General features: G+C 43.4%; 1 protein-coding gene across 2 annotated transcripts in view; it reads left to right on the top strand.

The window, feature by feature from the left end:
- TEKT3 (tektin 3) overlaps positions 1-26,210 on the top strand; it is a 56,181-nt gene that overhangs the window by 12,699 nt on the left and 17,272 nt on the right. Inside the window, exons 1-3 of one of the 2 annotated variants that reach the window (XM_033961276.1) lie at positions 9,750-9,905; positions 13,270-13,877; positions 24,616-24,699. In XM_033961276.1, the coding sequence (XP_033817167.1) occupies positions 13,299-13,877; positions 24,616-24,699 (663 nt within the window). In that variant the 5' untranslated portion in view covers positions 9,750-9,905; positions 13,270-13,298. Of the gene's footprint in view, positions 1-9,749; positions 9,906-13,269; positions 13,878-24,615; positions 24,700-26,210 lie in introns of those variants that run through there. The other variant, XM_033961277.1, reaches the window with a different exon arrangement.

The raw sequence follows: 26,210 nt of genomic DNA on the forward strand, positions 1-26,210 counted from the left end.
TTTCGATTCAAAAACTATCTAATCAGATATTCACTTGTTAACCGAGTCAAGCTCCCTATAGGAGATGATACGGTTTAAGAGTAGCTATTGTCTGCCCTAACTTTCTCTCTTCTTCTGGTTGGTTGGAAGGAGGGGATGAAGCAAAACACCCTTGCTGCTCTGCAGTCTGATAATTGACAGAATTCTATATCAGGCTGTTCCTCTCAGAAATTAAATATGCGATAGAAAGCAGCACTATGATGTTTACACTTCCATCTACTGAAAGAATGATGGATGTATATGTATATACTATGTATTATCAAATGTTTTTGTTTAAAAGGCACTCATTTTTTGATGGCTTATGCCTTTTAAACAAAAACATTTGATAATACATTATATATACACTAGTCTTATAGCCCGTTACATTAACGGGTGCTAGAATATATGTGTGTGTGTGTCTCTCTTTATTTCTTTCTCTCTCTCTCCTTGGCCGCTTTCTTTCTTTCTGTCTTTCTTTTTCCTTGGTTGTCCATCACCACCCCTTGCCTGCTCCCCCTGTCCATTCTCCCTTCCTTATACCTCCCCTGTGTCCACCACCACCCCTTCACAGCTCTCCTTATGCAGCAGCAGCCCTTCTCCCTTTATTTTACCTCCCCCCTGTCCAGCAGCACCTTCCTTCTCCCCCTGTCCAATATTAGGCCTCCGTTCCTTTTTCTTTACCCCCCCGTCCATCAGCACTTCTTTCCTTCTCCCCCTGTCCAGCAGTAGGCGTCCCTTCCTTTTTCTCACCCCCCTCCTCCTTCTTATCCCTATGATACACTTACCTTGCTCTGCCCCTGATCAGAGGTTCCCGACAGCCGCCCAGTTGCACCCATTGGAAAAGTTCCCTCTGCGGCATCCCGCACCCCTCCTGACATGACTCCCGCTGATTTCTTTCTGTCTGTCTCTGTCCCCCTTTGTCTGTTTGTCTTTCTGTGTATCTCCCTGCCCCTGTGTCTTTCTTCTTTTCTTTCTGTCTCCCTTCCTCCCTCTGTCTGTCTGTCCGAAGCAGCATTCCCTCCCCCTCCATTTCCCTCCCCCCACACCAGTTCCCTGTGCACCTGCCCCTGTGTCTTTCTTCTTTTCTTTGTCTCCCTTCCTCCCTCTGTCTGTCTGTCCAAAGCAGTATTCCCTCCCCCTCCATTTCCCTCCCCCCACACCAGTTCCCTGTGCACCTGGCACTGTGTCTTTCTTCTTTTCTTTGTCTCCCTTCCTCCCTCTGTCTGTCTGTCCAAAGCAGCATTCCCTCCCCCTTCCATTTCCCTCCCCCCACACCAGTTCCCTGTGCAGCAGCATTAGCGTTTCCTCTACCTCCTTTCCCTTCACGCAATCACGACTACAAACACGGTCCCAAGTCCTTTGCCGCCCCCCCCTTCCCTTTCCGCGGGCCCGACTACACATGGCAATTCAAGCAGCGTGTGCAGCAGTCTTCATACGCTGCTTCGGGTCCTTCTACTGCCCTGATTTACTGTGGCACGTCCAGAGCAAATCAGGGCAGTAGAAGGGCCCGAAGCAGCGTGTGAAGACTGCTGCACACGCTGCTTAAATCGCCAGTCGGGCCCGCGAGAAGGAAGGGGGGGGTGACAAATGACTCGGGTCTCGGGCAGCGGAAAGTTGCTGGGCTCCTCCGTGGGGGCGCTGAGCGGCCGCAATCCCTCTCCTCCCAGACCTCCCCCCCCCCCCGCTGGAGGAACGGAGATCGGCGGCTACAGCCGCTGGCTTCGGCGTCTTCTATCCACTGCGGCCAACCCTAGTGGAAACAGGAAGTAGTCAGAGAGGGCGGGCCGCAGTGGACAGAAGACAGCAAAGCCAGCGTTAGCGCGGTGCAGCACTTTTCTCTTCATTTAAAGGCAGGTGAGCCGGCGAGAAGGAGGAGGTGGTTGTTTTGGCAGTGAGTGAGGGCGGGAGGGGGGAGTCGCCGGCTGTGCTGTGCTTTCCCAATCTGGCCGCCGCATACGCACGGATCACAGATCAGGGATCACAGATCACGCAGGTCTGAGTGCGCATGCGCGGCTAGTGTTTTATTATATAGGATATGGATCCATCATTCTTTCAGTAGATGGAAGTATAAACATCATAGTGCTTTCTATAGCATTATTGGGACCTGGTATATTTATAGTAGATAGGTTTTTGTATAACTTATACTATTATACGTGTGTTTATTTGGCCCCTCAGAAATTAAGCCGTATCCCTTTAATTCTATGAACTTGTATATTCAAATTTCTGACTAGTGTGGAAATTTGTGTGCAAGTAACTTAATACAATAATTGGCTGTTAACTGGAATTAAAAAACTATATTCCTTTACTGTTTGAACTAGTACCCACACAAAACAAAAAGAAAAATATTAACAGGTCCTGCTAAACCTGGACGAAGAACTGAGGGCTCCTTTTATCAAGCTTCAGTAGGCGGTTAACGCGCGGAATACCGCGCGTTCAACTGCCTGCTGTGCTAGTCGCTAACACCTCCATTGAAGAGGCATTAGTTTTTTGGTGTGCCATGGGGGTTAGTGCGTGATGAAATGTCCACCGCGCTAACCCCCGTAGCACACCTTGATAAAAGGAGCCCTGAGGGTTTAAAAAAAAAAAAAAAATCTTAATATAAAATGTATCATGGATTCCGTGGAAATGATTTCTCGCAATCGTTAACTTGCAGGAACAGCTAACACTTGATATTCCTTTTGAGGGCTAGTAAAGTGTTAAATTCATGAAATGGTAAAGGTTGCTGAGGAGGAACGGACAAGAGAGGACATGCAGAAAATATTACTTGGAGCACAAAAAAAAAAAAGAGATTTGCATTTGCACTGGTCTTTATTGCAAGAAAATGAACTGGTCTAGGCACTTAAATGTTTAACAATACATTTTCAGGATCTGAGCCCCCTGGATTCTATATACAGTAGGTTGCCCATATTTGGGTACAGAGTCCAGATGCATGTGCAAGCTAATTATTCAATTGGGTGCTAACAACCAGTTATTGACATTTATTGGAGTCGATTGGCAATAATTTGGATTTGTGTGTGCCTCTACCTATATGCTATTGTATAATGTTGCATGCCCAAAATATTTTGTGCACAACACATAAGGATATGGCCATGGGAAAAGCAAGTGAGGGTCAGGGGCATTCCAAATATTTAGGCCCAGTGTTATAGCATACGAGGGCTACGTACCAAGGATTCAGCTGGCGTAAGTCCTCAAACCCAAAGTTGAGTGCAGGAATCAGTTCTAAGCACTATTCTATAAAGGATTCTCAACCCGAAGTACCCTTTATAAACTAAGCTAAAACTTAATTTTATAGACCGGGTCTTCAACCAAAAAAGTGCTCGACTCAGTTTACAATAATGTAAGTATAGTACATAAACATAGAAGAAGAATGTAATCTGGAATGGCTTAGTTTCCAAAGTGTTTAGTAAACAAGAAAGTTTTCAGAGCTTTCCGAAATAAAATGAAGGGGCCTAGACTTCTAAGTGAAAGCGGTAACTCATTCCAAAGCTGAGTTAGTTTGAAAATGAAAGAGTGACTGAATGACTAGTGCTTAGCGTGGATTTTCCCTGACACCTAAATCTGAGTGGCCCTGAATGTTTAAGTTATGTGCCTTCAATCTCAAGCACTACCTGGTTCAAGTTACTGGATTACGCTGGGTGGCACATATGGTAGGCATAAAGGTCATCAGATAAGTCATCTAGTTTTCTGTATCCAAGAATGCCAAGTGGAGCCAACTTAACCGAGCAAGTGTAGATGTATGGGGGTGCAATCTCTGCAAGAATGTCCTGCTCATAAGCGGCCGAGAATTGCATGGGCCCCTTCTAACCTTCAACACCCCACCCCAAATCCCAAACCTCTGACACCCTCCAAACTCCCAACATCCTACCCTGATACCCCTGAACCCACAATACCCCGACATCCCCCATACCTGTAGAGGGATGCCCTGTCTCTCCTGCTAGCAGCCCTGCCTCTTCATCCTGGGATGTACCGAGGAAGGGGCCTAAAACCCAGATATATAAGGTCCCACCCACAGGAAGGGCCTTAGGCCTTCTTCTTCTGGGACGGACCTAAGACTCCAATTGGCCCAGATACCAAAGGCCACTCTCATAGGATTTCCACTTCTAACACCCATAGGAGTAGTCTTTGGTATCTGGGGAAGAGGGGCATTGCCACCAGCATATTCATTACAGGGATGGCTTTTCCCTTTTGGAACTTGGCTTCTCTGTGGCATCATGTTAGTCCAACCCAGATACTCCAAAGGCCTTTCAATACCAATCTTAGTATTCAATACCAATCTTAGTATAGTAGGTAGTGCATGTTGCGCCTTTAACCTCTCCAGCATCAGATAGGTGGAATTTCACCTGATGCCTGTATCCTGAATGAACTGGTGGTGTACAAATGCCCCTCCTACTTCATGACCTCCCTTCACATTCTGGTGAAAATATCTTGTTCTTTTTCTGCATTTCTCAATCAGTAGCTTCTCCCAGGCTCACAAAGTCTCTTACTACCCATGCAGTAAATGTGCCAAACATTGAATTTCATCAAAGCCTCTCCTCCTGCATTACCTTAACAATGTCATTGCCATTATCTATTACAAAATAGCCAGGAACCATAGTTGTCTCTCTCTAGTCTAGCTCCCAGCCCTCTATCTTCACCCTTATTTCTGCTAAGTATGGCCTGAGGTGTGGTTGTCATCCATCACCTGAAAGTGCAGCGCAACCCACCCTCTACCCTTTTCCTCGGATGCCCTCACCATAACTATAGTCTGCAGCACCTGCTTCTTCCAGTTGCCACCAGGGAGAGATAGTCATGTAGGTCTACCGTTTGCCTTGACCAGCTGTGTCTGCAGCTGAGCACAGCACTGATTACAGAGGTTGGGTATTACCTGCCTACTAAAAGTTGGCCTAGAAGGCACTTAGTAATTGGAAACTAAGAGAAACAGCAGCCGCTTAAACCCCACAATTCTCAACTATCTGCAGGGACTGTTCTTCCAGGGCTATCATTTCCTCAATGCACCAAGTAACCACCTTGGATGTTGCTTGGCTCTTGCTCTCGGCCAGTTATGCTGGCCACTACCCCATCTCCTTTATGGTGACTTCATTAGATGGGCATTGGGCCTGCTAGCCTGCCACCCCAGTGGAGAAAGAAGCTCAGGGGACAAACTTTCTTGTTTCTGTAGCATTCCTATTGCTGCTACTTGTCATGCAGGATGGAGTTCCCAGTCCATTATCGGCACACTTCTTGGAAAACAATTCTGATGGATCTTGTTTTTTCAAAGAATCAGCATGCCACTTTTAGAAAGACGGACCAGAGTTTTCCTGTACCGAAGGCCTTCTGACAGGAAACATTCTGTATAATTCTGATCTCTTCATCCTTAAGGGCTCCTGCTGCTATTGCTGGAACTGAGGTTGAGGGTGGACCCTCTCCAATATCTGCTCTTCCTGGGGGAGTTTCTGAATCTTTTCTGATTCTGCAAGTCTCTCACATGACTCAACCAATTCAAAATCTGCCAGAACCCTTTCCAAACGTGTCTCACTAGGAACAGGGTGCAGCTGCTATTGGAACTCTGCTGGCTTTTCCTGCTGTTGGCCTCCTGGCCCCAAACCCTGAACTGCCTCTTTATTGTCCTTGTGTGGAGAAGGGAACAGACAACCAAGGTTTCAAAGTTTCATTGGCAGCTGCTGTTCCTGGTAATTCCATTAAAAAAAAAATCTCTTGGCTGATGAACTGCTGAAGTTCTGAAACCTAAAACCTTTATCACCACTACTGGTGCTACAAATTTCTCTGGAATATTTATTTATTTATTTTGTTTTCTTTCCCATCCTCCCCAAAGAGCTCAGGACGGGTTACAGGTTAACATACATAATATACAGTTAGCAGGTTACAATTTACCATAGTTAGTTGTGGGGGGGGGGGGGGGGTTCTTTTTCTGGTACAAGTTTTTATCCTAACTGAACACCAATAATGCCAATATCCATAATATACAGTATACAGGTTAAATTTGTCACAGTTATACTATATGAATTTACAGTACAAGTTTTCATCCTAAAGTGACACATACCAAGGATTTTGAATCAATATACGTTTCTTTGTAATCTATTGGTTGTGGGAGTTAGGTGAACAGGTATATTTCAATTGCTTTCCTAAAGTTGTGGAGTCCTTCAAAGGATATTTCTGCAGGGGGGGGGGGAGGAGGGGAGGTTGTCGATTCCAGAGGGTGGGTATGAAGTGGGGGTAGGAACATCATTTGGCGGTTTGCTAACTTTTATGTTTCTGCTACCATACAGTTCCTCCAGCTTCCAAGCACTGATATTATTGAAAATCAATGACCAAAAAGGAGCTTCTTATGCCTAGAGATTTTATTATTCCTGTATAAAAAAACAGTGCACACACACACACACACACACACCACACTGTCTTACATGGACAGTAGGCAGTGCAGCTCAGTGGCTTAGTAGTCTATAACAGTGTTCTTCAACCACCGGTCCATGGACCAGTGCCGGTCCACAGAAATTTTCTGCCGGTCCACAGGGCCAGCACATGCATCAGGCCCAAAATAGAGTTCTTCAACCGCCAGTCCACGGTGCGATTGATGTGGCATTATCTTCGAGCCAGCACCCTCTTCCTAACTGATTCAGTGCACAAAGCCATGGGCAGTGGCTCCTACGGGCATCCTGCGCCTGAACCACAAGCCTTCTCTCTGACGTTGCAACGTCAGAGGGAAGGCTTCCAGATGAGGCACGGGACGTGCAAGGTACAATTAGTACTATTATGGGGGTGAGGTCTGGGGTGGAGATTGGGTAAAGATGGGCGGGGTATGGCCCATGCCTTAGCCCAGTGTTCTTCAACCGCCGGTCCACGGACCGATGCCAGTCCACAGAATAATTATTTTATGTCTGCCGGTCCGTAGGTATAAAAAGGTTGAAAAACACTGGTCTATAACATGGACTAGGGTTACCAGATGTCCGGATATCTCCGGACCGCTTTTCAAAATGGGGCATGACTCGGGTGGAACTGGGCGGGCTTGGGGGTGGGTCCATGGGTTCAGATTTTAGTTCCGGAAAATCTGGTAACCCTAACATGGACACACCCAATGTGCCAGACTTTACAATTGAAGCTCACACTCACCCACAGTCTATATATTTTGTATTATGACCTGCACTCTTCCTTTCCAAACCAGAGGAACAATCATCACATATATTTTTTGTGTGCAGATCACTAGGTTACAGCATTACTTGATTATTACCTCAGCACAGCTGTTAAATGCCATGTTATTTCAGGAAAGCAAACCCCAGTAGCCTTTCTATGCTGTAAGTGAGAGACAGAACTGGGCTGTTGTATAAGAGCAAACTTTCAAAATAATGGCATGTAATAAACCCAATGAAAATTATCCTTCCATAGACATAAGAACATAAGAATTGCCACTGCTGGGTCAGACCAGTGGTCCATTGTGCCCAGCAGTCCGCTCCTGAGGCAGCCCTTAGGTCAAATCCTCCATAGCCCCAGGTACATTAGATAGATTGTGAGCCCACCGGGACAGATAGGGAAAATGCTTGAGTACCTGATTGTAAAACCGCTTAGATAACCTTGATAGGCAGTATATAAAATCCTAATAATAATAATAAAGACCCATGCCCTGAGACTAGCCTTACCTGCGTATGTTCTGATTCAGCAGGAACTTGTCTAACTTTGTCTTGAATCCCTGGAGGGTGTTTTCCCCTATAACAGCCTCGGAAAAGCATTCCAGATTTCTACCACTCTCTGGGTGAAGAAGAACTTCCTTACGTTTGTACAGAATCTATCCCCTTTTAACTTTAGAGAGTGCTCTCTCGTCCTCCCTATCTTGGAGAGGTTGAACCACCTATCTTTATTTACTAAGTCTATTTCCTTCATTATATAAGGAGTTTTCTCAGTGTTGGGGTTTCTTAAGCACCCACAGCACAGCACCTATGGACTGATAGCTGGTAGGTACAAACTGGAAAAGTTAGAATCCTACTGAGAACTTGTAAGAACAAGAACATAAGAAGTGCCATCTCCGGAACAGACCCTAGGTCCATCAAGTCCGGTGATCCGCACACGCAGAGGCCCCACCAGGTGTACCCTGGCATAGTATTAGTCCTCATATCACTCTAAGCTTCTCATAAGAGATGTGCATCGAGCTTATCCTTACCTATGTCACCTTAAGCCACTCATAAGAAGATGTACATCCCTTAAACCCTAGAACAGTGGATTCCACAATTACCTCTTCTGGGAGAGCATTCCAGGTTTCTACCACTCGTTGCATGAAGCAGAACTTCCTGATATTTGTCCTGAACTTGTCCCCCCTTAGCTTTAGTCCATGTCCTCTTGTCTGTGTCACATTGGACATTGTAAATAGTTTTTTATCCTGCTCTATTTGGTCGAATCCTTTCAGTATTTTGAAAGTCTCGATCTTATCCCCTCGCAGTCTCCTCTTCTCAAGGGAGAACAATCCCAGTCTCTTAAGTCGTTCCTCATATTCCAAGTTCTCCATGCCCTTTATTAGCTTAGTTGCTCGTCTCTGCACCCTCTCGAGTACTTTTAAATCCTTTGTAGGTATGGAGACCAATGTTGGACGCAGTATTCCAAGTGTGGTCTGACCATCGCTCTATAAAGCGGTAGTATTACTTTCTCCGATCTGCTCGTGATTCCCTTCTTTATCATGCCTAGCATTCTATTCGCGTTCTTCGCTGCCGACGGCTTCAGGGTTCTATCGATTAATATGCCCAGGTCCCTTTCCTGTTTGGTTAGTTCCTTGCTAAGGTGCTTGGGGGGAGGGGGGCACTACCCTGTTCTGCCTCTGGCCCTGCCCTGTCCAGTTCTACCTTTAGCTCTGCCCCATTCCACCACAGCCACTCCCAGTTCAGCCTCCAGCCCCGCCCCCACAAACCTCTCATCTTCCACAAGCTCCAGGCATGTCTGGAGGACTTGGAGCATGTGCACATGTGTGTGACGTCATTCGTGCATGCTCAGATGCCCTCCAGATGCGGCCTGAACTTGTCAGGGCTTTCCAAAACCCAGACAAACTCCTGGGTTTTGGAAAGTCCTAAAAAGAGGACGTGTCCAGGTTTTCCCGGACATCTGGTAACCCTACTTTCAATGGAAGTAAAACCTGGATATCTCAATCCCTCCTCTTTTTATTTATTTATTTTTTTTGGGTGGGGGAAACTATATGGTAAACCTAGACTGCTTGAGCACCTCCAGTATTGAGCAAACTCCTTGACTTTGTCCAAGGAGGGGTAATTTCCATAGGATTTAGCACTCCAAATTATTTTGGAAAAGTTAGCTCCTATGACAGAATGTGATTTTATTTGATGGTTTCGGGGGACACTGCTTCAAACTCGGGGGTCAATGGTTGCCCCTACCCAAAAGGCGCATGTGCTATAGAAATAATTAATAGTACTAGTAGTCTGAATTCAGCGCCAGGCTTGGACTCTCGATCGTTACTTTTGATTGGAGGAGGAGAGGATTTTTTTTTTTTTTTTTTTTTAATTCAGTGGCAACGCTGCTTATACCGAGGTTGGGAGCAGATTGATCAATTGATGCCTCCCGGGTCCCTCCCCCCATTTCCTTGGACCGCTGGCCACCCGGCTCCCAGGCAGACTGTAACCAGCTTCTGCGCGTCTATGGCAACCGGTCCTGGGGGCGGAGGAGAGGGAAAGAACGTGAAGGATTCTTCTTCCTCCACGTGGATTGGATCACCTCCTCGGCTCTCGCCCGTCGGGCGCCCTACGAGTGGCCAGTCGAAATGACACTCTGTGGCGTCACAAAGAAGGGGCGGGGCTAGAGCCGAAGGAACTAAGATGCTAGAATACCTGTCAGCGCTGAGGAGGCAGGAGCAGCCGGGCCGGGGTCCATTGCACTGGCACCAGCTCTAGAGGCATCTTCGGGTGAGTTAGCGCGAGCCCCTTTCCACGAACCAGTCCTGAGTGCAAGCAAAGGGTGCCTTCCCCACCTTACCAACTGAATGTTACAGGGTTAATGTCACACACACTGACACGTAAATTCTTTCATTTAAAGGTCATTATGCTTGGCTACCTGAAGCATCCATATAGGGGGACGATTTATTTTCTAATCAAGGCTAATAAGCAATAAAACAAATTTAAAAATCGAGAGAGACACTAGTCTTCACAAAAAAAAGTGATTAAATTGTATGTTTATATGTCATATATTTTAGACTTTTTTAATTTAAAAAAATAAAACTGCTCAATAAATAAATCTAATGTTAGTTTATATTCAAAGATTGGAGAGTTATATGTACATAGTTAAACACTGCCTCTGAATAGGCCTAGTAGACTTCATTTGTTTGTTAACAAACATTTACAGTAGATTGCCATGCTCACAGTAATTATGTCTTTCAACTCAATGCACAGAAATCTTCATGATCTTGAAGTTACAGAACAATGAAACAGGAGAGTGTCCTAATATTCCACCTTAATAGTCATTAGATTGGTTAATTTGCAAAAAGTGTCTTTCAAAACCATGCAATCCATAAATTGATTCTGAATGTCTACTAAATAAACATTGCAATGTTATCCACAGAGCTACTTAAGTCCATTTGAATTGGTAATTATCCATAAACACAGCTGACAGTCTTTTGTTTGCTCTGTATTACTGCTGACTGATAAAAAAAATTTTTTTCAATGGCATTTTTAGTTTGGTCCAATGGGCCATGCTTTTTTTTAAAGATTAATTTAGCCATGAACCCTAACATCTTGAATTATAAACCAAAGTAATCTTTTTTTTTTAATTTAATAGCAATATTTTGTATTTGCTTAGCAGTTTGTTTGTTTTCAGCTGAAAAGACTGAGTATAAAACACTTGGGGCTCCTTTTACAAAGATGTGTTAGGGCCTTAACGCGTGGAACAGCGCGAACTAAAATGCCGCGCGCACTAGCCGCTACCACCTCCTCTTGAGCAGGCGGTAGTGTTTCGGGTAGCGCACACTAAAAACGCTAGCTTACCTTTGTAAAAGGAGCCCTTGGTTTTCAGACTGTTCCCCAATGTGGTATCTTTGGAAGCTAGAGACCTTGAAAACATTTTTTTAAAGTTTTCTCCAAAAGTTCCCCGATTCCTTTATTTTCTTATCAAGCTTTTAACATAAGGCTATTATGCTTGATCCATAATAGTTGCTTCCAATCCCATAAACAACACACATTGGGGTTACTTTCTATATATGGGGGAAGCAGAATTTAAATGCCTCAAATAACTGCTTCCAGTGATTGATTGTCTTTTGCGAGGAGCTGCTGAAAAGTTCTCAGCCCAACCAAGAAGAGAATGATGTGGATCCATGAAACTTACACGTTATTCTACACTTTTCTTGACACTTTTTGTTTCATTGATATATGAAATGAAACGAAAAGTGTGGAATAACGTGTAAGTTTCATGGCTCCACATCACTCTCTTCTTGGTTGGGCTTAGAACTTTTCAGCAGCCCCTCATATATATATCACTGCACAGTAAGAGTGATTTACTTGATCTGGTTCTCCCTCTAGTTTATTGACTTAAAAGATAACTTTGGTGTAAATTAAACTAAGGTCCTCAAATTGAGGTACAACTGCATTTAGAAATAGCACACAACTCTCATTAGCAAAATACATATGGGTCGGTATTAAAAAATGCTGGCGATATCATTTACGTAAAAAGATATATTCATTACCACTATACAAATAGTTGGCAGCACTGAATATGTCACTGTTACAAGGTCATATATGTATAGGAATGATATTTTCCCTCTATAAAGAACACTATAACCGTGCCTGTCCCTCACTTCGCTAGGACTCTACTACCATAACTGCAAAAGACCAAGCATGCAGCCTAGGAATACTCTTTAACTGCAACTGGTCGCTTTCCAACCATGTCTTTCAGGTAGTATCTTCCTCATTTTACTACCTGCAACAAAACTGAAAAATAAAGAACTACTTTTCAGAATATGACTTTACCCAGCTACTACTCTATGCCTTAGTACTCTCCTGCATGGATTACTGCAATGCACTATTCAACAGTCCCCCAGTGAAGAACATACGATGTCTCCAGCATGTACAAAATGCGGCGATCAGGCTTCTAAAAAATCTCTGTGTGCATGACTCTGTCTCCCAGACTCTAGCTTCGGCTCACTGGCTGCTTGTAGCCAAACGTTGTGTCTTCAAGGGCCTGATGCTAGCGTCCAATACTTACACAACATGAAGTATTGGACTACATGGCTGGGCTACATGGCTGCTAAGCCTCCTCCATACGTGCTGAACAGGTCCCTCCGCTCCTAGGATGAAATACGCCTCAAAACAGCCCTTGGCCATGCCCTCCAACTGCAAACTGCCAAACGACGTTCCTACTCCCACTTCATATCAAGCTGTTCCTATGTCTGAAAAGCCCCATTTTCAAAGAACGTGTTCAAATTTTCAGAGACCAGTCAAGTCCTAACTGGTTTTTGACTTTCACTTATGAGTGTGTATAATTACTAGCGCTATCAGTGGTGGTTACTTGTTCTGAAACATAGCCTGTTGGGTTCCCTGAAGCAGCCCGCGAAACATGGTCCATGTTGGGACGTTTAAAACATCATAGCACCTATTGAATTTGATATGAGATAAGCAATATATTATATATTTTTCTAAAGTTATATGTAGTGATTGGCTGGTGAGACCTTATATGTGGGGTTCCCGCATGATCTCCCTGTCTCTGAGCATAAACTTTATTAAGAGATATATTGAGGCTCATTTTAGTTTTATTTAGACTAGTCTGTCCAGTGTTCTGGGTTCTTGAAATTGTGTTTAATTTTGGACAGCTTTTTTTCTGGTCTTAATTAAACCTAGGGTTACCAGATTTTCCCAAAGGAAAATCTGGAACCATGGCCACGCCCTCCAGGCCCACCCAGTCCCACCTGCATCACACCCTGTCCCATCCCGCCCCAGCCCCCTTAACATGTTTGTGCATCGGGACAGCATCCGCGTATGCCAGGTTTTGAAAAGCCGTCAGGACCCCCAGACATGTTGATGGAGTCCAAGTCTGCTTTGAACAGGATCAAAGAAGTAACCATTCTATGGAAACTTGAGAAAGCTTGTGATATCAAAAGTGGTCATTATATATGTTGAATTTCTTTACTGAATCCTCAGCAGTGTTCTGTTCTTTTTTTTTTAATTCTATTTATTAGTTGTTTCCTTGTGTCTAAGGCAACATTTGTAAGTCACCTAACTTGTTAATCAGATGCTTAGTTTAGTTTGGGACCAGCAACATTTGTTTTCATTTTTCTTCCTACAGGAAACATCACTGAATGACAGTATTCCACCATGGAGCTTCTGGGTTCTACCTTGACCGCAACATATGCTCGTCCTAGGCCAACGCCTACTAATTTTTTGCCTGCAATATCCACCATGGCATCAAGTTACAAAAACCGTTTTCCTCATTACTCACTGAGTCATAGCTTGACCCTTCCCTGGAGACCCAGCACCTATTATAAAGTAGCATCTATCTCTCCAGAGTTGGCTCCCCTGTCTAGAACTACTCAAGATCTTCCCCCTACCAAGATCGTCCCCTACCCTGGTAACAGAACAGCACTTTTTACTAGGTATACTCCTGATGACTGGTATAAATCCAATCACATTAGTTATAATGACTCTGATACTTCCAGGCGTGGTGCAGTAAGGTTGAGAGTAGATACCAGCCGGATGATTCTTGACAAAGAACAACAAACAAAAAAGACCCAAGAAGACACCAGTAGAAACTTGGGAGAACGAGTCAATGATATTACATTTTGGAAGGCAGAAATAAATTATGAAATTGACCAGATGATTGGGGAGACAAATGCTCTATCAGATATGAAGAGAAGATTGGAAAGAGCCTTGGCTGAAACGGAAGGTCCTCTTCAGGTAATGATGGGGTATGGCAAGTAATGAGTAGAGAATCTAGAAAGATGTAGAAGGCTTATTATAGTTGTGATCATATAATAGGAATCCACAGATTGGATCTAATATGTTGGTGATATCAAAGGTCAGTTCTTAGGACATTTATCAGTGGGACAATGGAGGATATAATTTTGTGATAATAGCACTGGAGGTCAGGTATTGTGTGGTTCAAACTCAGTGAGAGTTGTGTTGTGTTGAAAGACAATAGCTGATCTGATGCCAGTGCTAATAATGAACAAGGAATTAGATTTAGGGCATGATCTGGTTATGGGCCTTGGGTGCTAGCGCCTGGTGGATCCCCAGAAAGGTGTCTTGTCTGGAACTTATATAATGATCAACAGAATCAGGTTTCAGGTTTATTAAAGATTTGATATACCGCCTTATCAAATATCAAAGCAGTTTTACAAAGTTATTAAAAGAATACATTAAAAGAAATTTTCTATAAAGCAACAAGAAAACCAACAGACAGACAATGATTTACTGGTATGAACGGTAACAGGGAGGAACTACAATATTTAGATAGTAAATAACAGGAAGGAAAAATACAATGGGGAGGGACAAGCAGGTACTTGGTACATGAAGTACTGGATGAATAGATGGTAAAAGGGTGACAACAATGCGATGCAGTATAGCACACAGGAGACAATTTATTGGATGAACACAAATCCGATGTGGCCCCATTTCGGCAGATGCCTGCATCGGATGTGAATTTCAACACTTGATAAGAAGACCTTGACAAATATCAGTAAATAATTAGATAATCCTCAATCTTTTCTATGAATCTAGTGTAGCTTAATCTATTGAAGATTAATTGCTCACAGAGTCTGTAACCACCGATCAAGCAAAAAGATTCACAGAAAAGATTGAGGATTATCTAATTATTATTATTTTTTTAATGGTTTGTTTGTTTTTTTAATTGAAATTTAATTGAAATTTTACAAATACAAAAGTATAAGAATAAAGCAAAACAATAAGCTGCAGATACCAAAATATGCATAATAATATGCAAAATATAGTATAGTTAATATACAAAGTAAAGTTAATTAGGATTTACATGAATCCTTACATATTCATCAAGAGGAGTCCAATTTTTTTGTGAATCTGGCTATGTTATTTTGTTTGAATGTTATTATTTCCTCATATTTTCTGATGACACAAAGATGATTCCACCATTCGTAAAAATTAAGCCTAGAATTGTCTTTCCATTTGGAAACAATATGGTGGATAGCTAAGGCAATCATGAAATCAAATAATGTTTTTATATAATGGTGGTAGTGATATATCTGGATTATCTAATTATTTATTGATATTTGTCAAGGTCTTCTTATTGAGTGTTGACTTTCATCCCTGATGCAGGCATCTGCTGAAACGTGATCATGTTGGATTTGTGTTCATCCGATAAATTTTCCTTTGTGTGCCTTAGCGTCACATTAACTTCATTCTTTCACTCTCAGTTCATCCTGGACTTCATGTACCACCCTGTTGATCAGCATTTCTGTTTTGCCTCTTTGTTTGACCCCTAAATTTATATGACACTAATTTATATGGTGCTGCCCACTAAAGAATCTCTAGTATTTGCATTAATTGTATCACCAGTTACTGTGAGCTAGGGCTGTCGGATGGATTTTCAGTACAAGGTGATCTGGTCCTGGTTTTACCCTACTGCATACAGGGAATTCCAGTGCCAGTGCTATTAGACAAACTGGGTAGTCACTTGGAGTACCAAACTTAGAGGGTGACAGAAAGTTCCCCCCTAATAAAGCCTTGCAGTGTTGGCTTCTAGTTTTCCTGGAACCTGCAGCTGCAGGGCTGGCATCAGGGTTGGGCAATCAGGGTAATTTCCCTGGACCCCCCTTTCACAGGGGGTCCAAACCTGCAGGAAGTTGAAAGACTCACGGCATACAAGAAAGCCCTACCACCTGCCCTCAATGCCATCATATCTAGCAGTGGTCCTGTGCAATAAGATCAAAAAGAAATGTGGCATAAAGCCTCTAGATATCTGTGCTTTGAGTTAGCTGGTCCTGCCCTCTCTGACACTGACTTCTTGTTTGCATGGAGGTGGGTTTGGCTTAGGGTTACCCGATGTCCAGGAAAACCCGGACATGTCTTCTTTTTAGAGGACTGCCCAGGTGCCCGGACAGACTTTCCAAAACCCGGCTCTGGCCACGTCTGGAGGGCCTCTGAGTATGCTCAGATGATGTCAGTCACTCGTGTGCTCGGAGGCCAGGAATTAAAAGAAGCAGCTTGATGGGGCGGGACTAGAGCCATAACAGGGCGTGGCTGAATGCAAAACTGGGTGGGGCAGAACATGGTAGGACTGGGGGTTGAAGGGGGCGTGGCCATGCAGCTGGAATTTTGGGACGCAAAATATGGTAACCTAGATCAGGGGTAGGCAATTCCGGTCCTCGAGAGCCGGAGCCAGGTCAGGTTTTCAGGATATCCACAATGAATATGTATGAAATGGATTTGCATGCACTGCCTCCTTGAGATGCAAATCTATCTCATGCATATTTATTGTGGATATCCTGAAAACCTGACCTGGCTCTGGCTCTCGAGGACCGGAATTGCCTACCCCTGACCTAGATTGACTGAACTTGCAGAATGCAGTAGCTCAGAGGCTCTGTACCACTTTCTTGTTTTATTGCTATTGCTGCTGCTGCAGGCCCTGTAGAGATATGGCAACAGCAGCAGTAAATGTGGGGGTGGAAACAGGGGGTCCTGGCGATTTGTAATCTTGCTTTTCTTAGATAATGCCATGGGGAAATCAGAATAAAAAGGGCCTAGGATGCAACCATGAAAAACCAGGGCTGGATCAACTTCACCTGAAAATCTGGAGCCAGCTGACAAACTACTGCAAGTTCATAGAGAACATTAGTGGTACTATATCACTATTATACTTTGCAAATTGTAAGCTAGCATAATAAAACGAGACCTCAACATCTCCTTTCTACCCCACTCCACTCTAAAACAAAAGTTATTTCAAAACCATATGGAAAAAAAATTATATAAAAATATTTAAGATTAAAAGTGTGGTGGCTGCTTAGTTATGAATATGTGTGCTTTCTCATAAGACATTTTGTTTGGCTTTCACGGTTTCATGTTTTAAGAAGGTACAGTACAAGGGCTGGAAAAGTGCTGCAAAGCTTCTACAAGTGGGTCTTGAAATATTTTGTCACAGGTTTGTGTGAGAGGTAGTGGGACTGAATCACAGCTGTGATGCACTCTGCTATAGTCAGTACATGTCAGGCTCATCCTTATCATTTGATCTGGATAGAAAATGATACAGGGACAAATTTTTCCCTCTCCCCGCAGGAACTCAATTTTCCCGTCCCGTCCCTGTGAGTTCTTTTCCTGTCACTGCCCCGTTCCTGCAAGCTCTGTCCTCATCTGCACAAGCCTCAAACACTTTAAAATCATAAGTAGCAACATTCTAGAGCTCAGATTGTGATGTCATAATGCCTCATTTCACCAACACCTAAGCTCTGTCCTCATCTGCACAAGCCTCAAACACTTTAAAATCATAAGTAGCAACATTCTAGAGCTCAGATTGTGATGTCATAATGCCTCATTCCACCAATGTCTAAGCTCTGTCCTCATCTACACAAACCTCAAACACTTTAAAATCATAAGTAGCAACATTCTACAGCTCAGACTGTGATGTCATAATGCCTCATTCCACCAATTCCTAAGCGCTGTCCTCATCTGCACAAGCCTCAAACACTTTAAAATTATAAGTGTTCGAGGTTTGTGCGGTTAAGGCAGAGCTTGCAGGAATGGGGCAAGGAAAAGGACAGCAACAAAACTTGTGGGGACGGGATGTGGAATTTTCTCCAATCTGGATTATATTTGGAGGATGTTTGTAAAGGATTGTTAGAACTAAATAAACCAACTTCTCTGACATCTGATGCAGTAATTGGTACATAATAGGCAGGTTCTTAGCAGGATTATCTTGACACAATCTCCTTGTGTAACACATCTTTATTCCTAGAGTTGCTAAAGAAACAACAACTTACCTCTTGTAAAGCCATGGACATTATTCTAAGGCATTGGTTCTCAACCAGTGTGAAAGAAAAAAAAAAATTGATGTAGACAGCAAGCCTGTGTTTCTTTTACAAACATCGATGTCTCCAAACTGGGAAGACCAGCAATCTTGAGGGTCAGGTTCTTGAACCAGTCCCTAGTTCTGCTTCACCACTACTCCAATAATAACTGATGCCAAAAGCCCCGACCGAAATTTTGCAGATCTGCTGTCCTTAGGCTCTGTTTGCTATGTAGTTTCTGTGTAGCACATTTACAGGTTTTTGTGTTGCTTCACATTATCTGGCAGTGGAGGGGTTATGTGTTGTTGTTACTGAGGTGACACCAGAATTTGAATATATATGTTTACGTTTACTAAAATTTGCTGAATTGCCTTTTTAAAAAAAATAAATAAAGGTGATGCACATCAGTGTTCCTTCTAAGGCCCAAGTTCATATGAGCAAAAATTATTTTTCATGAGCAAAAAGGACTGAGTTGATGTGAGCAAAAAATTTCTGTTACATTAATTTAATTTAATATAATGCAGTGTTTACCTTGATGATATTATACAATATATTTTTCTACCTCTTTGTCCAGATTTAACTCATTCATACTATCTAGTCTTCAAGTTAACCTCTTTTTTTTTTTTTTTGATCTACAAGCAGCTTTCCATCTCTTTCCCTCACCCTGGCTCTCCTATTTTACTGCCCTCCTCTCTCCCACCCAACCCACAACCACCAGTGTCTTCTGCCCCTCAACCCACATCCCCCATTGCCTGCACCCTCTCTCCCCCACCCCACATCCACCAGCATTTTCCCCCTAGCATTCCCGCTGCTGCTGCCTTCCCGAAACAGCAGCAAACGGAAACAAACCAGCTCCAACCTTCCCATACATAGCCACAGCTGCCAGCTTTGCTCCGGAAGAAGAAGTGACATTGGAGAGGGCAAGCCAGCAGCCACGGTTATGTGTGGGAAGGTCTTGCAGCCGGTTTGTTTCTGTTTGCCACTGCTGCTGCTTCAGGAAAGTAGTTGCAGTGGCACACGATGCAGGGTGATCCTGGAGAGGTGCTGGTCTTGACTGTACCAGCCGTGCGGTGGGGCTGATGGCTGCGCGACCTCTGCTAAAAGGTGCCTGGCCGCGCAGCCGCACAGCTTAGAGGGAACACTGAATATTAACAATAAAACTTTAGGAGAGGAATGCCATATCATAATAGGAAAGAAACTAAACACGTAGCATCAATCTTCCAAATCACAACTTCTGAGATGTGGTCTCTCTGTCTCCATGAGAGGGCCTCGACTAACCAAATACCTTACCCAAAACATGGGTTTTTAGCATCCTCATAAAGTTTTTCAACGACTGTTCAGATCTAACTGATAAAGGAAGATTATTCCACAAAAATGGAGCCATGAAATAAAAAGCACTTTTGCAGTTGCTCTCATAATAAGCATGCTTCGGGCTAGGTAAAACTAATCTATGATATCTAGATAGAGGTGTTGGTACATAGGGGATAGTTAAAGTTGCCAAATAAGGGGATACCTGTGTGAATGGCTTTATTAGTTAACATCAATATTTTTAACTGTATTCTAGTTTGAATAGGGAGCCAATGTAATTTCTGCAAAAGAGGTGAAATATGATCGAATCGCTTAGCTACACACTATAAACAGACAGCAGTATCTGTAATCTCTTGATCTCAGACTTAGGAAGGCCAGTGTAAACAGCATTACAGTAATCAATCTTCAAAATAACAAAGGCATGGCAAAAGGTGTGCTCAGAAATCTTTTTTTCTTTAAGCCATGTTGAAATATCATTCAAACTAATGGGCTAGATTTGGACTTGATCTAGATGTGTAATGGATTTTCAAAATATTATCAGCATAAAAATAAGTACTGAGACCAGAATGACTGGATTTTGGTTGCAAGGGGGGTTCAAATAAATATTGAAAAGAATTAGAAAGTTGCACGGGGACAGAAATCCCACCCATCCCCGCCTGTCCCCACCAGGATCCTCTCCGTCCCCATAAAAAGCAGCAATTCCATCTGACAGGATCATCAATTCCACAGTTTCTTTTGTGTTTGCGCTGCTGTTTTCCTTGTGGAATCTCTTTGGTGGAACCCTTTTTTTGTTTTCTGCTCAGGTAATTAACTTATAAACCCCCTCTTTTACTAAGGCTGACGTATCCATTATATTATATGGATGAACCTTGCTTCCAAAGCCTTCCATCCCCATGGGAGTCCCGTTGGCTAGAGGGGGGTTCCCGTGGGTGTCCTGTGGGCCACAGGGGGGTCTCTGTGGGAGTCCCGTGGGTTAGGGGGGGATTCCCGCGATCCTCATTCCCGTGCAGACCTCTAAAAAGAATAGGCAAGGAGAAATCTGGGACTGATCAATGTGCTGCATACAGATTTTTAAATATGGAATAGGAAAATCCATACCAAACCTACAGTTATACAATGAAATATTTACCGTGGGTGTGCTTTGTTCAGTTATTCAGCTTCTTCCCCCATCTCATCCCAATTCCCCATCTTCTCCATCCCAATACAGCATCTCCTTTCTGTCACCCTATTTCTTCCATATCTGCCATCTCCCCTTCTCCTCCTGAGCAAGCATATTCCCTTCTTTTATTCCTTTCCTGATTCAGCATCTCCTTTCTCTCTACCGTCAGCTTTTGTCCAGCATCTCCTTTCTCTCCACCCTGTATCCAGCATCTTTTTCTTGCCTCCCTATGTCCCCTCTTGTGTTCAGCATATTGCCTCTTGTGTTCAGCATATTGCCTCTACTCCCCACGGGATCCAGCATCCCACTTTATGTCCCTATCTTCTTGCCCCCATGATGTCCTCAATTCCCTCCCTCCCTCTCATCCCCACCCCACCTTATTCATCATCTCCTTTCTCTTTCTCCCTTCCTAAGCTAGCATCTTTCATCTTCATTTGCCATATTACTGCTCAGCTCATGTCCATTATCTCACTCCAGCACCTCCCTCCCCCTCCCCCCGCAACGAGCAAGCATATCTGCTTTTATTCAGCATCAATTAAATGAGTGAAGCCACAGGACCTTCCATCTTGCATGTGTTGCTAAAGGACCTGTCTGTCCTGGTTCTGCACCCCCTCTAAACTTACTTCCTGGTTTTGTAGGGACGGAGTATGGGACTGGGACCAGCAGAGCCTTTAGCAGCACACACAAGATGAAAGGCTCTGCAACTTCACTTCTTGTACAATCCCACTTTATTCCGAGACAAGTGGGTTAATTCCGTCTACCCGCCTCATATTGCAGAGATTTAAGTTCCATCCCTCTCACCTCAGCACTGTCCCTTAGGAATCAGTTAGTCGTAAAGCAGCCAGGAACATCTATCTGTAAAAGGACAAAAACAAGAGAGATACGGGAATACTCCCTAACAAATAAGTCTAATCTGCTCATATCAAGAAAGGCAAAACAGCAATAAGTAAACATAATTCAACCAGGACAGTAAATATTAGAAACCAGAACGACAAAAAACAGTGCTAGAAGGAGACACAGCCTGCACTGTTAAAAGGAAGGGCGCCCTAACTAAGGACCCCCAAAACTGAGTATAAGGCAAAACTCATATAAAGGCTGGTCAGGAAAGGCAGACAATCGGCAAATTAGCAAAGCATAGTGTGGGTTTCTGGAATAAATTGTGGATTTACAAGAAAGAAGATTAGCAAAGGTAAGAACCAAAATGTTTGCTGCTTTATTTTCGCTGTGGCACATCTTAGGAAATAGAAGTGGCAAAGGAGCCATATTTACTGAAAATGGGTTGGCAAACAGTCAGGATTTTTTAATGGGAGGAGGATGGCAATTTAAGCACATCCTATAGGATGTTTTTTCTCATCTTCCTTCCTCCGTCCACTTTTGTCTAGCAGCTGGCTTACCAGGGCAGAAACGTGCCTTGGGAGTCATACAATCTGAGAGGGCCTGTCCTGTAAATTTGAGCCCTAGGCACATGACTAGATTGCCTGTGCCTTAATCCTGCTCTGCCTGGGGGTCTCGTTAGTGCAGCACATTGGGCAGCTGCAGCAATTTTAAAGACTCATGATGCAGACAACATTAGCAGCCATGTTATCAGCTGCCTGATTATGCTGAGTCAGGCCAGTGATCATCTTTGTGTAGCAGCAGTGGCATTGTAAGGGGGGGCGGTCCGCCTGGGAGCTGTCTTGGTGAGGCACAGGCACCCATCTTCTTCTCTGCCCCCCCCCCCCGTTCCTTCACCGCCCCCCCACTGCCGTGCATGCACACCGCTTCCCTTCCCCATACCTCTGTAACGTTCCTGGTGTGAGCAGCAACCACTAAGCTGCTGTCGCGCAGCATCAGCTCTTCCTCTGACATCATTTCCTGAACCCGCACCCAGGAAGTGACATCAGAGGAAAAGCTTGAGGGTTGCCCATTCCAGGAACATTACAGAGGTATGGGGAAGGGAAGCGGTGTGCACAGCAGGAGGGGGCAGGGAAGGAACATGTGGAAGTGGGGGGGGGGGCAGAGAAGAGGGTAGGTTAGGGGAGCCTCTCACCCTTGCTAAGCTACAGTGTAGCAATGAAGGAATCATTGCTGTATTGTGAGAGGCAGGTGCCTCTAGGTTAAGCAAATTCTCCAGTATCAAGAATTGCTGTTCAGGGATTAAGAAACTGTAGCAGAGGTATAGAAATAATCCTGATTGTTTTGGTTACCATTCTAGCCTGATTGAAAAGAATGTCCAGGCACACCTTGATATTTTGCTTGTACAGTTCATGATACTACACCTTCAAAAGGATTTAAACAGTACGGCAATCCAGAGGGTGGTTACTAAAATTGACTTATCATAAAGTATATGGGGACAGATTTAAATATCTATAGAAAATCAAAAAGTGCTAAATTGAAGGAAAAGGATCTCAGAAATCCACGCCAAAAGATCATCACAATCTCAATAGGCACAATCGTGGATAGGGGGTTTGTTCATCGATCCTAAAAAAAAAACCTTCAAATTAACTTGATTGCATGTATAACTAGCAATCTCTTTATTCTTACTCTTAATTTTCAAAGATTTTTTTTTGTTTTCTATTTTCTATTCTTATATTGCATTGTTTTATTCCATACAAATAACATAGTGACCAAAATTAATAATAGTAATAATAATTTATTCTTGTATACCGCCAAAGCCATAATAGTTCGAGGCGGTTTACAATAAGAAGTACTGGACAATCAGTGAAAAAAATATAATACAAATCATCAGAAATACATACAAGATAAAAAATTTAAACAGTGAATCATTAGGTTATTCAAGTTTATTAAAATTTGACGCAAACACATAATATTATTTCAAAGCAAATTACATATATTAAAATCAGGGGTAACAGAAACTCATAATTATACATACAAGGACAAATTTTGTGGACAGACATACAGAAACAGGAGGAGAGGGGGGTAGAACTACAATATTTTAGAGAAAGGCGACATTAAAGGGTAACATGATAGGTCGGGAAAGAAAAAAAGAGTAGATCGTTTTAAAATAAAATTATGAAAATTAATTCCAATGATAATACGATAATGCTGACTTTCGGCACCAGTATCTAAATAACTATCCAAATAAGTTAGTAAGCAAACCAGCTCCAGCTATAGTCTAGGACAGTATTCTTCAACCACCGGTCCATGGACCAGTGCCGGTCCACAGAAATTTCCTGCCGGTCCAAAGGGCCAGCACTGTGCATCAGGCTCAAAACAGTGTTCTTCAACCACTGGTCCATGGTGCGATCGATGCGGCGTTATCTTCGAGCCAGCTCCCTCTTCCTCACTGATTCAGTGCACAAAGCCACGGGCAGCAGCTCCTACGTGCATCCTGCGCCTGAACCGGAAGCCTTCTCTCTGGCGTTGCAACGTCAGAGGGAAGGCTTCCAGATGAGGCACGGGACATGCAAGGTGCAATTAGTACTATTATGGGGGTGGGGTCTGGGGTGGAGATTGGGTAGAGATGGGGCGGGGTCTGGCCCACGACTAAGCCCAGTGTTCTTCAACTTCCGGTCCACAAACTGATGCCGGTCCACAGAATAATTCTTTTATTTCTGCCGGTCCGTAGGTGTAAAAAGGTTGAAAAACACTGGTCTAGGAAACTGTAGACTGTTGAGCCTGGTCTCTACTTCCACTTGAATTATGTTATATGGTGACTGAATTCTGCCTCTATAGCAGACATTCTCAAACCAGTCCTCAAAGCACACCATCAGGTTTTCTGAACATCTGCAATGACTATGCATGAGGTAGATTTGCATGTCTTTTTGTCTCATGCGTATTCATTGTAGATATTCCGAAAACCCAATGGGACTTGGCGTGCTCCAAGGACTGTGTTGAAAAACCCTGCTCTAGAGCTGTTTCATTGTCAGCTATTTTTCCCTTTTATGCTCTTGTGTCATGATACCTCAGAATTTGCAGTTTGGCATTAAGTACCCGGGGGGTGGAGGTGGGTTGAGTAACTTGCTGAAGATGAGCAAAGGATGCAATTCTGAGGTCACCAGATTTCATAGCTTGGCGTTCTTTGCATATGACTAAATTCAGTCTTTCTACCTACAGTGCATTATAAGCCACATTTGTTATGCATTCACTTTCTGTCTTGGCTGTCATGTGGGGCATATTTTTTGACAGGAGTTCAATTGGAAATTTACAGTTCTTGACATTTTTTTCTTTCTTCTCCACACTCCCACCCCCACAGGTGGCTCAAGAATGTTTGTATCACAGAGAGAAGAGAATGGCCATTGATTTAGTTCATGATGAAGTGGAAAAACAACTGCTGAGGGTGAGTTAATAAACCAAAAAAGGATTGGGGGGGAAGAAAAGACAAAACAGGATTGCATTTACAAGGTTACTCATTAGTTTTAGTACAGGTCTTCACTATAAATCAGTGTTCTGAACCCAATCCTTGGGACATATTCAGCCATTCAGGTTTTCAAGTTGCCCACAATCTCTAGCATACCAAGGGTGGGGCAATGAAGGCAGTCCGCCCCAAGTGCAGGCAATTGGGAGGGGAGGGGAGACTAGAGCAGTTGCAGGACTGCGGTCCATATGCGCACAGACGTCATTGTTGCTGGCCTCCACCCCTTCTGATGTCAATTTCCTGTTCCAGGGCAGGGGACTGGAAGAGCCAATGGCTGTGCACATGTGAACTGCGGACTCACAACTGTTCCACGCGGTGCCCCCTCCCCAACTACTTGGAGGAGGGGGTTGCTCTGCCCTGTGTGGCTGCCAAGCCAGGTATACCACTGTCCACAATAAATATGCATGAGATAGATGTGCAGATAATAAAGACAGTGACTGCAAATGTAGCTCTTGCATATGTAGCCCTTGGTAAATAGTATGCACTGAAATGTGGAGTTAGGGGGTGCATCTATTTCCCATAACTGCAAGATGAGAGTTATAATATTATCAGTGCTATATGCTGTGTACTGGTGTATGAAGGGGCAGCTCTAGCAGTTTAGAGCTGCATGGACAGTTTGTCAGTTGGAGTAATATGATAGGTGCTAATTGGTAACAATGGGAGGGTATGAACTTGTGACCTATAGAGTCTGGAAAAAGCTCATGTACCTGGATCTCTATGGGAACCACAGAATAAGTGCAGACAGGTGGTCACCTCTGGAAACAGCCAGGCACTCAAGGACAGGAGTTCCAGAAGCCTAAGAAACCTATGGAGAAGCCAAAGCATTTAATTGGGGTTATCTTGAAAACCAAACTAGCTAGGTGTGTCCCAAAGACTGGGTTCGGAACCTCTGCTTAAAATTGTACAGAAACTAATTTATTTATTTATTTTTTAAATTGTTTTCCCCTATCACCTTTGTTTCTAGGTGGCTCCAAAAATATGAAATAATAAATACCATATATATTCGCAACTATAAGTCGATCCCATGGATAAATCATGGGGCAGTTTTGGGACTAAAGATAACCAAAATTGGTGTGGCCCATGTTAAGCTATGAACAAAGGAAAGAATGAAACTATTGCTATTGCTGTTGCTGTTTAGTTTCTTTTCTTATTTTCTATCGTCCTTGCTTTTCATGGATACTTTTTTAAAGATTTAAATCTATACTTTTAAGGAACTCCATCAGGAACGTGTTATGCAGCAGTTGCATAAGAATAGTTGTCTTCAAATCCAGTAATTTTGCTACCTTGCTGCATATATCAATAAGAGAATGCAAGCCAAGAGATTTTATATTTGTTTACACATTAGAATGCTACCATTGCAGGTACTTAAAAGGAAACTACAGAGATTGTGTTTTGAAACTTGCCTACACCTCTGACTGTTCCGTCTCCTCTGA

Source organism: Geotrypetes seraphini, chromosome 10 (assembly GCF_902459505.1).
Source record: "Geotrypetes seraphini chromosome 10, aGeoSer1.1, whole genome shotgun sequence".
In the NCBI taxonomy this organism is placed as follows: domain Eukaryota; kingdom Metazoa; phylum Chordata; class Amphibia; order Gymnophiona; family Dermophiidae; genus Geotrypetes; species Geotrypetes seraphini.